Here is a 14913-nt window from a genome sequence, read left to right on the forward strand (position 1 = left end):
AGTCCCTAAACCACAACCCCAAACATTTTCTTCCATAAACAGATGTGTGCGAAGAGGAAAAGGGGTCCTGGGGACAAAAAGGATAACACATGGGATCTAGAGTCAGTTTCTAGCTGGATTACACACATTGACCCTCAAGAACACAGGCTTATGCTTATGGGTTTTTAAAATTTCCTAATGAAACGCATTGTCCTAGAGGGAAACTAGGTCTAGACCTGAATAGTTTAAATTTCCTCATTCTTAATACCTTTAAATCCAGAAGTGCCCTATTGGTCTCAAGTCCCAACTTTCCCCCTCTCCCAAGGACTTGGACAATCCCCCACCCCCCATCCCATGGTCAGATGTTTCTGATGATTTTACTCAGAATGAGTCAAGATCAGGAGGACAACCAAGGAACGCTGAGTGATCAGAGCCCTATGATTTCTGATTCCTGAAATTATAGACATACTGTGCTTTTATGTTTGTATATTTGAAGCGCAAGCTATGGATTCAACTAGTTGTGGGTGTTTGTTGTTTATGAGCTGGGAAGGAATAATAAAGCCGCAATCAAGATCACACAACACAGGAAAGTTTACAAAAGGAAAAAATATTTTGTTTTAAAATCTTTGCTACATGTCATTATTTTTGCCACTGTAAGGCTCAGCACAGATGCCAGCAGTACAGAAATGGCCAATAAGGAAAAAAAAAAAAAACAATCAAAAATAAAACCCTGAAGGAAAAGCAGAAACAAAACCCCCAGAGCATCTTCTCCCGCCCCTCCCCTTCCCCAGAAGCCCTATAATAACTGTACAATATTATAGTCCTGATCACATTTAAAAACAGCTGATTATTAAAAAACAAGGATTTCATTGGAAACTCAACTTTTTGGTTTCTTAAACTGTGATATAAATATATATGTATATTGTATGTGTGCACATAGAATAAAAAAATAAACTGTCTCCTTTTCCATTCCACTACCTGGCACCAGATTGGAGACAAAAGGGAGGGAAACATAATGACATTCTTTCAGCCTCTCCAAGGCCACCTATGTTCCTCAGTCCCCTATGGCTACATTTAGTATGTCTTCTCCTTATTCAATCTTGCACTTAAGATACTGGCCTGAGCCAAACAAATAAACAAAAAAAGGCCGATACACATGGCTGTTACCTGAGGAAGGGAAAGAGTGAGAGTAGTAACCTGTATCCGCGTTTATATGGCTATAGTTAATTGCTGAGTGACCCTGTCGGGATGGGAGTTCAGGTCCCATCTATCACATGGATTTATTACACTTGTACTATAAAGCAAAATCCAATCTCAAGATTGGAAAGGGAGCAAAGAGGAAAGAACTATAGGCCCAGAAGAGACCTAAATCTCCGTTTCTTGCAGACTGGATACTTTGAGAATGGGATGAAAGAGGTTACTTTGCAAGAAGGCTTGGTATTTGGTTTAAACTCCACCAGTGAGGATTTTCACTGGGACTGCTGATCCAAGAAGTTGAGTTTCCATGCATATATAACCTCTACAGAACACACATCATATGTGATTCTGACAGAAAAATGCAGCATTATCATTATGGCCAAGTAGGGGGTTTCTAAAAGTGTTTATCTTGCCAGCCTACTTCTGTAATGTTTACATATCTTCCATATAAGGTGAGAGCACCAAAAGCAGGAATGACCCATCTTTATCACTATATGTGTTCGATGAGAAACCAACGATTTCAATAGAAGACTTTTTATATATTTGCTTATAGTTGCCTATTGGCTGGGCATAGATGTAAGTGCAGCAAAGACATTTATTTAAATACTCTTTGGCTGCAATACTAAGTGGAAAATACCTGGAAGAGTTAACTCCTTAGGACTCTTTAAAAAACACAGAGACAAAATCTGGGACAAATTTTGCATAACTCCCCAATAGGGAGAAAGAAACACAGAAACAAACGTGCACGTGCTCATGCACACACATGTGCACATGCATGCACGCGCGCACGCACACACACACACACACACACACACACACACTCTCTCTCTCTCTCACACTTCCTTACTCATGTTTCTTTCCAGAGGAATTGCTCACAGGCAGCAGAAAGAGCCTATGCTCACTTCCTAAAGCCCTATGTATACCTACCATGCTTCATGGTCCTCAAACATGAGGACATTTCTCCCCTCCTCCACCTTATTGAGAATTTCTTTCCAGAAATAAGCCATAGTATCCAAGACAAATAGTGGATGCCAGGTTCTCTAACCTGCCCCTTGACCCAGCACAAATCATCTCTGCACAAAATTTCTGGTCAGGAGACATAAGGAAAGGCATTCTTAACCTTATCCAGTCTCAATTTTTCAAAGGGTCCCCAAAGCCTTGAGGATTCACTCCATTTCTTCTATAAATGTTATCTCAGAGAGAAACAAGGAAGACAAGGGAAAGGTCAGAAGGAAAAGGGGGTATACATCAGGGGTGAGGGAAGGGAAGGGAGAGGAACTTTTATTCTGTTTATAGTAAGATTTGCTTTTTAAAAACAAATGGTGATCTTTTTTTTCTCCCCCACCCCTTATCCTCACCCCAATAGTTCTATTCTGAAAAGGAGGGAAACATAGTTAGATCAGGAAATTCTTCATTGTTGTAACTGTTGCTCTGGTCTCCCAGCATGGACAGCATCTCCTAATAAGTGAAAAAGAATAAGTTTGGGTCACACACCTTGATCCTTTACATTTATCAAGCTGCCTCCCAACATTCCCCTGAACTGTCATCTCTGGCCCCAGAGAGTTTCTGCTCTGCTGAGTTCTCTTAGCCTTCCTTACTCCCAGCAACACTGACTCCTTTAGATGACAACTTTCTTCCTAGTTCCTTCTCTGTCTTCCTCCTACAGTTCCACATTTTCCCTCTTTTCTAGACCTCAGTATTTTCAAAAGGAGAAAAATCTGCTTGTCACATTTCATAAAACCCCCCTCCGGATACATATGGAATATCTCTTATCCTATTATGTTTTCCACCAAAACCTTGTTTTGCCTTCTTTCGACCTGTGTTTTAAACTAAGCTCCTCCTTTGTCCCACCTGAGATTACTCCACTGACTCTTGCAGTCCCCTCAGGATGTATGTAAATAGACCTTTAGAGCTGTATTCAGTACTTTTATACCTAAAGTACTAACAAGCGGGCACATGATTCTCCGTGAATGGGCCAAAATTACTTTTTTTGATGTCTTCACATGGCGCTTCACATCACTAACGATGGTCTGGTTAAAGGCTGTGCAGCACACTAAGTTCACAATCTTTTCAATTAATGACATCTATTCCTATATGTCTTGACTCTTTTCTTCTCTTCTTACTAACCTCAATCAAACACCTGAATCCATGCATGCTTTCTTCTCTGTCTTTCCTCCCTGACTCTCTCCCAGCTTCTGGTTTTCTGAAGTCTGTTCACCCTCTCACCTGGAAGACCTCTGGCTGGCCAGGTTGCTGTGCTGATGGCTGTTGAACATGTTGCTCATTAGAACTTGAACGATGATGAGGCTGCTGGCCCTGCCAATGTGGCCAGACACCCACACCCTCTGCTGTCCGTGTCTGGAATTGTCCTGCAGTCTGTCCAGTCTCAGGAGCTAAAAATACAGCAAAGAAGAATAAACAACTTCAATCTGCTAACTCCACTAGAGAGGAGAAACTAGCATATTATCACATGCAAATCATTAATTTTACCTAGACACTTTCTGCCCTTCTTTCTGTAAATCAATGCCTCTTCTATTTCAAACCCTGGTCTCAGATTCATTTTTCTTCTCTAGGTACCCTTTCCAAAGAGTCCTTTGCTCATTCACACTATACTTGCATATTATTAAATTTATAATACTTTACATGCTTTTTGTTATATGTGCTAAAGTCTTTTTCATGTGGGTATGTTTTATATTCCAAATGGACTGTCACCTTGCATTTTCCTATAATTAGGTCAGTACAGCCGTGACAAAAGCAAGCCATTTTAACTACGAAATTCTTTCTCTCTCTTTTTTTTAAAAATAAATTTATTTTATTTATTTTTGGCTGCACTGGGTCTTCATTGCTTCACGCGGGCTTTCTCCAGTTGCGACGAGTGGGGGCTACTCTTCGTTGTGGTGCACGGGCTTCTCATTGCAGTGGCTTCTCTTTGCTGTGCAGCACGGGCTCTAAGCACGCAGGCTCAATAGTTGTGGCTTGTGGGCTCTAGAGCGCAGGCTCAGTAGTTGTGGTGCACGGGCTTAGTTGCTCCGCGGCACGTGGGATCTTCCCGGACCAGGGCTCGAACCCGTGTCCCCTGCATTGGCAGGGGGACTCTTAACCACTGCGCCACCAGGGAAGCCCAAAATCCTTTCACTTTAGTGGTGTGATTTTTCTCCTTCTAGTCTGAACTCACCAAAGTTGGATCCACGATTGGTGAGACTTGGGTAGGCAGCAGCACCAGGTGATGCAGTGGAAGCTCCAGGGAGGGACATGGGGCTAAAGGAGGATGGAGTCTGAAAGTTGCCTACACCAAATTGGGAAGAACGAGTCTTGGCTGTAGCCTGGGTAGCCACCTGCTAAAAGAAAGAAAGGGGTAGAGAACAAATGGAACATTAATATTATTGCACAGGCCATTCCTGTGAGAGTTAATATTACCTCTGTCAATCACTGGATTCTTCTGAGCCAGGCTCATTACTTATATGCCATTGTATATTTCTTCCAATTAACTCCCAATCTCCCTTGACACTATTTTTAGACACGTGGTAAATTGCAAAAAACAAAGAACTATGGGATTAGTAACACTACACGTTTAGAGTTGTGAGAATTAAAAATGACTTAACCGAAAGCATTTTATAAACTGTAAAGTTATACAAAAACTAGAGGTATTAATAATAGTATAGCATTATATACAGAGAAAAAACACTTTGTATCATTTTATTTAGTCTGTACCACATTTATTTGTTCCTAATGATTTTTTTTTTTGGAAACTAAACATTTTTCTCACTACAATAGTAATGCATATGTACTGTCGGATATTTTCAAAAGGAAGGAAAATAAAAAGGAAATAATCATCCATAATTCTACCACCAAAGACCCATGGTTAACATTTTTGGATAACTTCTTCCAGTTTTTATTTTCCTATGCATTTTTTATACAATGAGGCCATACTGCATATAACAATTCTGGAGCTTACTTCTGGTTTTGGTTTTTTTATTTAAGATATTACTTAGCAATATAAGTATATATCAACATATGACAGGACATTAGCTTTAGCCTTAACATATATTTTATATATACACATATAAACTATAGGAGGATTTTTCAACACAATATTTTTTTATTTTGGTAAATAGATATCACTGTGTATAAATTAGTGATTAATTTTCTCCTTTGTCCCTGTATTTTGTAGCCCTAACCAAAGTGGAAACTTCTCAGAATTTACTCCAAAACAAATCTGAAACTGAAACCTGTTCAAGATGTTTGTGAGCAATTTTTGATTTAAGGTGAATGTGAAAACCATGGACTCTGAGATGTTTGTATTATCTATGGTTTTTAATTATCTAGCTGCTCCCAATAAAGATAAAAATTGGAAGGAAGGGGATGGAGGGGTGGAAAGAAGATGTCTAAGACAGACAGCAATAATTTTACATATGTAGAAAAGCCTAAACAAGCAAACAAAAAATATACAAGGGACAGACAGAAGAGAAGGTTTACCTGGGCAGAGAAGCCTGGGCGGGTGCTAGGGGTCCAAGCTGGGGCTGCTCCCTGGGTAGGATTGGAGTGGCGAGAAATCTGGGCCAACATCTGCCCTGCAGAAGCTGATGGCTGGACAATGGTTACAGGAGGGGCCAGACCACTATTTCTAGGAGTGAACAAATAGTGAGGTAAGGATTTAAAAGGTGCATTTATCACAGAATCTAGGAATCACAGGACAATCTAGTGCTATACCTAGATTCCCTTGACTCCCTGGGGTTAAGGAAAACTTGATAACAGTATTTGGAAAAGACGAGAAAGACTGACAGTCACACACTGATCAGGACACACAGAGATGGAACCTAGAACATGGCAACAGGACAGGTGCAAAGAAAAAGGAGAAGAAAAACAAGCTTGTCTCATCCTAGGCCTACAAGTTCCACTGCTTTGTCTGAAATAACCAGAGAAAGTTAGGGAAGAATAAAACTTGGATTCAGTAACTGAATCCCTCAGTTGCCATGTAAAAGCACACACATATGGGGCTCACCTGAAATTCTCTGCCGGCCGGGAGGTAGGAGGGAATGTGTTGCCCTGGGAGAATAACTGTTGGGTGGCAGGGACAGTGCTGGAGGAGATGCCTTTACTCTGATCTGTGGACCAAAAGGAGTTGGGGGAGGGCCAGTCAAGGGGCTGTAGTATATTAGTTCAGCAAGTTCCTATTTACTCACGAGGTATTAGGATTAAATGGAAATATACTGGGAGACTACTGATTGGGCAATTGTAGGCCCATCAGTAAGTGATGAAAATGAGAATTTAAAATGAGAATAAGGAAGAAACATACCTGTATTGATGTTGGAGTAGATTTCTGAAAATCTTGGATCTCTATCCTGGGCAAATAGACCCTCTGACTTCTCGAGAGGCTTGCTGTGTTCTGGCCCTGTGGTTGTCACAGGCTGAACAGAAACCTGTGGAAATACAATGATAAAAATAACCAAGAAGGTTTAACATGACAACTCAATAACCCTAAAATTCATGTAAAGATACAAATATACTCTAACTGGCTCTCAGGGATACTTCTTAAGGAAATGTTCACCATCCTTCAAAGAAGACACACTAACCTGGGAATGATTGTAGCTGGCTAGTCCATCTCTTCCTGGTACCACATCCAATTCTGTTTGCTGTTGCTGCTGCCTATATGTTAAAGGCAAGTAAAGAGAGAAACGGGAAAAGAGATTTTTAAAAAGAATCTGGGGAAAGGGCTTAAAACAAACATATAAACAAAAAAGTGGGACTGTATACGGCCACCACCCCAGGCTAGTCACTGCTCAATAAATGATTCTTCGACCATTTCTCACCTGGGTGCCAGCTGCCCTGAGCCCATCTCCAGGGATAAATTAGCTGTGGGACCTAGCTGTGGCCTCTGGATTGTGCTGGGCAGTGTAGGCCGTGGTTCCTGACTAGAGTTCCTAGGAAAATGAAGAGTAGAGAGAACAAAGAAAAAAAAAGTATCTGACTCTGTTTGTACATAAGACATTATAGATTCACCTGTACATGGGGTAATCACTGATCAATTCCCCTTTCAAGTCCAATCCTATGATAACCTGTAACTTCAGATTCAGCAAATAATTCACACTACAGAAAACATGGTACAAATAGAAGCTATGTCCTATGGAACAAGAGTTCATCCTGTTTGGGCTCTAACTCCTTCCAGGTATTCAATACCTAGTCGTTGTGGATGTGTGTATGTATATGTTGTATATCCATATATTGTGTTTTAAAAAAAGCATAAGTAAAAAACTGAAAGTACACAATGAAACATTAACAAAGACTATTTCTGGATAGTGAGAATTCTTTTCCTTCTCTTTACTATTTTCAATACTTTCCGAATTTTCTACAAAGAGTATTTATTACAAAATAAAATATTAAGAATCAACTAAAACTTACTGTAGTGGGACAAACTGTAGTATGCAAAAATGGGGAAAGCCATTATTTCCAGAAACAACTTCTTAAAAAGACTTACACATTTCAAAATTTAAGCAAAACAGAAATACAAAACAGTTGTTGTTCTGTAATATAAAGATACAAAATCAAAACCCCAAAAAACTACAATGACCTGAGTCCTAAGTTAATGAAAATTTCTAACAGAATCCACTCAGTTATACTAAAATTAATTAGCAAAGAACTAAACTTTACAAGCCCTAAAAGTTGAATTGGAGGACAGAGACTCAATGTTGTCACCGATATTATTCACACTTGCTAATTATTCATAATCAGATCTTCACACGTGGGTTTAAGGCCAATTCTACACAGATAGATTAAATGGAAAAGAAGTACCTTGACAACCGACACCCACTAGGATGGGTACAATAAAAAAAGACAGCAAGAATATGGAGAAGCTGGAACCCTCATACATTGCTGATGAGAATGCAAAATGGTACAGCAGCTTTGGAAAACAGTTTGGGAGTTCCTCAAAAGATTAAACATAGAGTCACCATGTGACCCAGCAATTCTACTCCTAGGTATATACCAAAGAGAATAAAAACATATCCACACAAAAACTAGTAAACAAATGTTCATAGCAGCAGTCTTAGTAGCCTGTAGTAAACAACTCAATATCCATCAACTGATGAGTGGATAAACAAAATGTGGTATACCAATACAAAGCAATATTATTTGGCAATAAAAAGAAATGAAGTACAGATACATGCTACAACATGGATGATCCTTAAAATATTATACTAAGTGAAAGAGGCCAGTCACAAAAGAACCATATATTATATGTTTCCATTTATAAGAACAGGCAAATTTATAGAGACACAGAACAGAATAGTTGTTACATACGGCTTGGGGAGGATGACCATTAATTAGTACAGGATTTCTTTGGAGGTAATAGTTTTTTTGTGTGTGTGGTAATACTTGCACAACCCTGTGACATACTTAAGAAACCGTACACTTTAAATGAGTAAACTGTACGGTATATGAAATCTATTTTAATAAAATTGTTTCTTACAAAGCTGAGAAATTTCAAAGAGAAAAGAATCAAGGAACAGAGAAACAGAAGCTAACAAAAGATTGAATATAGCTATGCTCTAATGCAAACTATGGTTCGTGGGCCAAATCCAGTCCGTTGCCTGCTTTTGTAAATAAAAGTTTACTGGAACACAGCCATCTTTATCCATTTCATTTGTCTAGAACTGTTTTCGTGCTGTAACAGCAGAATTGAGAAGCTGCAATAGAGACTGTATGCCCCACAATGCTAAAATATTTAGTATCTGGTCTTTTACAGAAAGTTTGCAGATACCTGCTCTAGAAAAAATTCCTGTCAGACTAGAGTAATAAACTGGTGTATAAAAAACAAAATCCTGGGCTTCCCTGGTGGCGCAGTGGTTGAGAGTCCGCCTGCCAATGCAGGGGACGCGGGTTCATGCCCCGGTCCGGGAAGATCCCACATGCTACGGAGCTGCTGGGCACGTGAGCCATGGCCGCTGAGCCTGCGCATCCGGAGCCTGTGCTCCACAACGGGAGAGGCCACAACAGTGAGAGGCCCACATACAGCAAAACAAAACAAAAACAACAAAAAAATCCTTTCTAAAAAGGGTTGAAACATAAAGTTGAAATACAGTTGACCCTTGAACAACACGGGGGTTAGGGGAACCGATGCTCTGAGCAGTCGAAAATCTGAGTATAACTTATATAGTCGGCCCTCCGTATATGCAGCTCACATAGTACTGTAGCATTTACTACTGAAAAAAATCTGCATATAAGTGGACCCACACAGTTCAAACTCATGTTGTTCAAAGGTCAACTGACCAAACCCTTCACATTTCAGAATCTAGTCTCTAAGCTACTGTTTGTTAAAATTTTACTCTACCTGTATAAGTCAACTATACTCTAGTAAAAAATTAAATTAAAAATATTTTACTCTACCTGGATGAACTACCCCAAATTCTAAGAAGTTGGAAGATGAAGAAATAATGGTGTTTACTACTAGAAAAGTAGAAGAGGAGGTAACCTGATACAGCTAAGCAGACTTGGCCCGTGAGAAATCCCAACATTGGAAAAGGTCTTTATGGTACATACTTCACATTGGTGTTGGTACAGATGATGTACTCAATTTCATCTGAGTAAGGGTTCTGGAAAGTAAAAGAGCTGGTTCTCATCCAGAGCCATTCTCGGTTCTTAGACCGAAACCGGAACATGACAGATAGCACCTGGCCTTTTAACTTCACCACCTGAAAAAGTTTTCATGCTATCAGTTGAAACCCACAAAAAATTTTCTTTAGACATTTACAACCTTAAGATCCTTGTGCCACTGTCCTTGAAGTAACAGTCTCTTGCAATGTTACTAACAAAACAACATTTTGTTGTTTTGGGGAGTAAAAATAAGTGACTAAACAATAAGGAGGTATATTTATCATGTTTCTTCTCAGAGTCCCAAGCTATCTAACCACACTTGTCAATATCAAACAGGAGTAACAATTATTCCAGGAGAGAAAAGACTACCTTTCCCCACTTCCTTTAGAAAGTCCCTTAAAGATACACTGATTTAGCAAATTTACTAGGAGTTTATAAGTTTAATGACACTGAACATAGCTTATATGTTGCCCCTCAATCCTAGCTTTTTCTGCCAAGCCTGAGAATTTGTTTTCATAGCACCCATGAAGGTTTCTATAAATAAAACTAAGTTGGCTTTAGTTTTGCTTTGCTTTTATTTTTTAAAAGAAAGCAATTTTAGATCATTTTAGTTTCTAATCTCAAAGAACAGAAAATAATCTTTTGAATCCCCTCCTTAACAGTAAAAAAAATATTAGCAGCTAACATTTATTTGGTACTTACTATATGTCAAGCACTAGGCTATGTGTTTTTTTCTTTTTTTAAGAACAACATTTATTTAACATTATAAAAAAGAAATGAGATATGAACATCTACATTTAAACAATAATAAGTAGTCTTTAATACATGTGCTTACTGTATAATATATGCACAATGAACATCATTACATTTGTATACAAACTAAGTACTGGATTTGAAACCTGATTATTACTGTACATATTCATGCCAATGAAGTATAAGCCCAGTAATTCAAAATACCTACACTTTAAATTGCTTTTTAAGAAAAAGTTAAGTGATAACATTTGTGTTTAAGTTGACAAGAGTGTGGCAGTAACCGCTGACATTACAATCTGACTGAGAAATAATTATAACAGAAAACGGGACATACTTCACTTAGCAATAATAAAATGGCACATTTAAAATACATAAATAAAACTTTTAAAAATCAAATGTGAAACAAAGCATGACAAGAACCAAAATGGGAAGAAAAAAAAAAAAAGAGAAAAACAACCTTCATTAGAAATAGCAACTAAATGTACTGAAAAGCAAAAATAAATACAAATCCATCTAGACATATGAAACATCAAAATCTAGATATCAGCAACTAGTAAGCAGCAACTAGTCTGCACATTAAAAAGTACCTTTGCTTCTGTACTCTAGTGTCATAGCAGCAACTGATGTCAGAATAAAAACCATGAGATTACAGAGTGTATATATGGCCCATTGCTTTGGAATAAACATTTTTCTAGAAATGATAAAGTGATACTCTGTGGCCCTAAGCGTGAGAATTATGAATTTCATGGATTTAAAATATACTGTACAACATCTCGCACTGCCAGAAGTCCACGTCCTTAGCTTTGAATGGTGTCAACAGAAGTCAGAATAGCTTTTCTAAGACTACACTACAAAAAATAAAAAAAAGACTACCCGTACATGGAATGTGAGTGGATGGAACAGGTGATGCTGAGGAATTAGAGACAGAGAGACTTTTTACTGCCATTGTCTGATTTCCTCTAGAAGTTGGCCTTTGTGCTTTAAATGCTTTATCTTATATACCCATTGTATCAGTAAAAACACTATTGAGGTTTAAAGAGGAAAACTAACCAGTCTAATATAAAGTAAGAGCTACTATCTAAAGCCAAGCCTGTCCTGAAATTAAATTCGCCAGATGTTTTCAGGATCTAGGGCCTGAAATTAAGAGTTTGCTTACAATTAAGAGCCAACTTTCACTTATCTATAAAAGAACCATGAAATGAATTTTTCAACTACTATCCACTGTTCAGTGAAGTGTAGAATATTTTAAATACTTTAAAGACAGCCCCTTGGATATAAGACACTGAGTAGCCAAAGCCAAACAAAAATACCTTGAACATTATCCATAGTTTCAAAGTACTGGTTCTTTTCTGTTTCTTAAAAATACAGGTTAAGTACTAAAGAACATAAAACTGCAGGGCCTGCCACAGTACTCGGTTAATCAGCAGTCAATAAATATTTGTGGCATAAATGTAATAATAGATATTAGATTAAAATACTATTCCAATCCAAACCAGGAAAAAAAGTTACCTGTTGGAAGCTGTCTCTTAGAAGCTGCTGGTCTTCAGGATGACAGAATTCTACAATATTCTTTCCTAAGAGTTCCTAAAAGAGAAAAAGAAGAGTAAAATTGACACTTTTATGATCATCTAACTTTCCTGGGCCATTAGCAGGGGACTTGGATTTCATTTCTCTTGCTTTTATCCTAAGATTATGGATAAGAGTGGAGGGGGGAAAAAAAAGACAAACAAAAAAAGATTGAATCTGCGAAACAACTGACCTCTAGAGCATTCTTCTTTTTCAGGATTTTGTACATTTATTTTAACTGAATTTTTTACAGATTTGAGGTATAATTTAGATAAACTCACTCATTCTAAATGAATTTTATAATTCTAATTTGATGACCTATAATAAATTTATACAGTTGTACAACCATTACCACAATTCAGTTTTAGAACACGTCCACTGCACCCAAAAGTGCCCTTCTGCCCGTTTGTAGTCAATCCCTGCTCCTAATCCTTTGGCCAACCACTGATCTGCTTCTGCTTCTTCAGTTTTGCCTTTTCTACACAAATGGAATCATACAATAGGTAGTCTTCTGTGTCTGGCTTCTTTCATTTAACACAATATTTTTGAAGTTCATCTATGTTGTTCCATGTATCAATAGTATATTCCTTCTATTGCTCATAAATATTCTAACATGGATATAACACAGTGTGTATCCATTCACTAGTTAATGGACATTCCACTTTTTGGCTATGATGAATAATACAGATATGAACATCTGTGTATAAATCTGTGTGAACATATGTTTTCATTTCTCTTGGGTAAATACTTAGGAGTGGAATTGCTAATTTGTAGGGTAAGTGTATGTTTAACTTTTAAAGAAACTGCCAAAATGGTTTTCCGAAGTAGTTATACCATTTTACTTATCTACTAACAATGTATGAAGGTTCTGTTTCTCCATGTTCCTGCCAATACTTTTTGATGATAGCCATTCTAATGGGCATATAGTGGTATCTCATTGTGGCTTTAATCCGTACTTTCCTAATGACAAGCAACTATTTATATGCCATTCATATTGCTTCTCTGGTGAAATGTCTATTCAAATCTTGTGCCCCTTTTTTACTGGCTGGTTGTCTTAATGAGTTCTGAGAGTTCTTTAGTCTGGATACAAATCCTTTTTCAGATAAATGATTTAGAAATATTTTCTCCCAATTTGTGGCTGGTCTTTTCACTTTCTTAATGATACCCTTTTAAGAGGGCAAATTTTAACTTTTATGGAACCCAACTTACCAAATTTTTTGTTTTGTGAATCATGCTTTTAGGGTCATATAGAAAATCTTTGCCTAGGGAATTCCCTGGCAGTCCAGTCATTAGGACTCGGCACTTTCACTGCTGTGGCCTTGGTTCAATTCCTGGTGGGGGAATTAAGATCCTGCAAGCTGCACAACGTGGCCAAAAAAAAATCTTTGCCTAACTCAAGATCACAAAGATTTTATCCTATTTTCTTCTAGACGTTTTATAACTTTGGCACTTACACCTTTATATCTTCGAGTTGATTTCTGTGTACGGTGTGAGGTAAGAGTCTAAGTTCTTTCTGTTTTGTTTTGCCTATGAGTATACAACTGTTCCGTCACCATCTATTGGAAAAGCTTCTTTTCCCCTTGAATTGTCTTGGCATCTTTGTTGAAAATCAGTTGACCATAAATATGAGAACAGACTCGATTCTCATCTACTGATATATGTAACTATTCCTACACCAACACCACGCTGTGTTGGTAACAACAGCTTTACAACAGGTGTTGCATCAGGTAGTGTAAATGCTCTCTTTGTTCTCCTTTTTCAAGATCTCTTTTGCACCAACCTCTTTACAGAAGTCCCTCCTGGCAGCTATAATTTTGAAAGTTTATGTAATGACTTGTTTCTCAATTCAGACATAGTTACCTGGTCTGCTGAATGAGATATCTAAATAAATCATAATAACTGGTGCTAAATTTGCATACTTTATGGGTTACTATGCAACTAGATGATTATATGAATTATCTAAAGGTGGCCAAGTCATTATAACTAGTTTTTGCATCATCATCTGTATTAATATCACTAACAAAAAAGAAATACATTACCTGTACCTGCTGCTCCAGCCTGGTTTCACAAGCCATAGTTTTCTAGATCAGATGATAACCTTGGTAGGAAGCTGAAATTATATTTAGCTATCAACAGACTAGGATCATCTCTTTTTCTGAGTTGGGGCTGACATGTTTTGGTTATCTCTGGAATTATACGATTGAATAATCTCAGCATAGCAAAGGGAAAACAGAAGCCTAAGTATCAGTGGTGTAATAGCTCCAGCTCCTCACCTGTGGTTGGTAGCCAACAGTAGCCACACAGCGATGATCCACAAAAGTGAAGATTCCCTCAATATTGTGTCGAGAGATGAACTCCGTTGGCTGACAAACATTACTCATGTCTGTACAGTTGGGAGAACTAGTTACCTGAAAGAAAAGAGATAAAAATGAGATAAAAAGACACGATTCTTTACAGATGTATTTCCCATCAGGTTTCCAATTTTAGGAATTTCTAAACTTTCACAACCCATCCAAAAAGGAAAAAGTGATCATCACAGATAGGGCATGAGGCCTAGCTCCACTCCTACACATGTACTCTTCACGAACTTTGTAAAGAAAGGTAATAATTCATTCAACCTAAAACCCACTTACTTTCATTTAGCTAGGTGGTATTCACTATTCAGATTGGAAAATTATACTCCCAAGTAACCAAGAAACATCTGTTTTTATAAGGAGAATCAAAATAATTCCAATTCTCTACTGTTAGTCATGTAATGAAAAATGAAAAGACCTCTCTTCTATTGTATAGGAGCAAAAGAAATTAGTTGGAAATAGAAAATTCAGCATT

At 37.8% G+C, this 14913-nt stretch overlaps 1 protein-coding gene across 5 annotated transcripts in view; it reads right to left on the bottom strand.

Moving 5' to 3' along the window:
* Nucleotides 1-2544: 2544 nt before the first annotated feature.
* ARNT (aryl hydrocarbon receptor nuclear translocator) overlaps nt 2545-14913 on the bottom strand; it is a 62448-nt gene continuing 50079 nt past the window's right edge. For 3 of the 5 annotated variants that reach the window (XM_065884841.1, XM_065884869.1, XM_065884860.1), the window contains 11 exons: nt 14358-14492; nt 12028-12102; nt 9712-9863; nt 6987-7097; nt 6750-6822; nt 6473-6596; nt 6179-6281; nt 5653-5800; nt 4352-4514; nt 3403-3569; nt 2545-2634 (listed from right to left, as the gene is read on the bottom strand). In XM_065884841.1, coding sequence (XP_065740913.1) covers nt 2545-2634; nt 3403-3569; nt 4352-4514; nt 5653-5800; nt 6179-6281; nt 6473-6596; nt 6750-6822; nt 6987-7097; nt 9712-9863; nt 12028-12102; nt 14358-14492 — 1341 coding nt within the window. The remainder of the gene's footprint in view (nt 2635-3402; nt 3570-4351; nt 4515-5652; nt 5801-6178; nt 6282-6472; nt 6597-6749; nt 6823-6986; nt 7098-9711; nt 9864-12027; nt 12103-14357; nt 14493-14913) is intronic. The other 2 variants (XM_065884878.1, XM_065884851.1) reach the window with 2 other exon arrangements.

Source organism: Phocoena phocoena, chromosome 1, assembly GCF_963924675.1.
Source record: "Phocoena phocoena chromosome 1, mPhoPho1.1, whole genome shotgun sequence".
Lineage (NCBI taxonomy): Eukaryota > Metazoa > Chordata > Mammalia > Artiodactyla > Phocoenidae > Phocoena > Phocoena phocoena.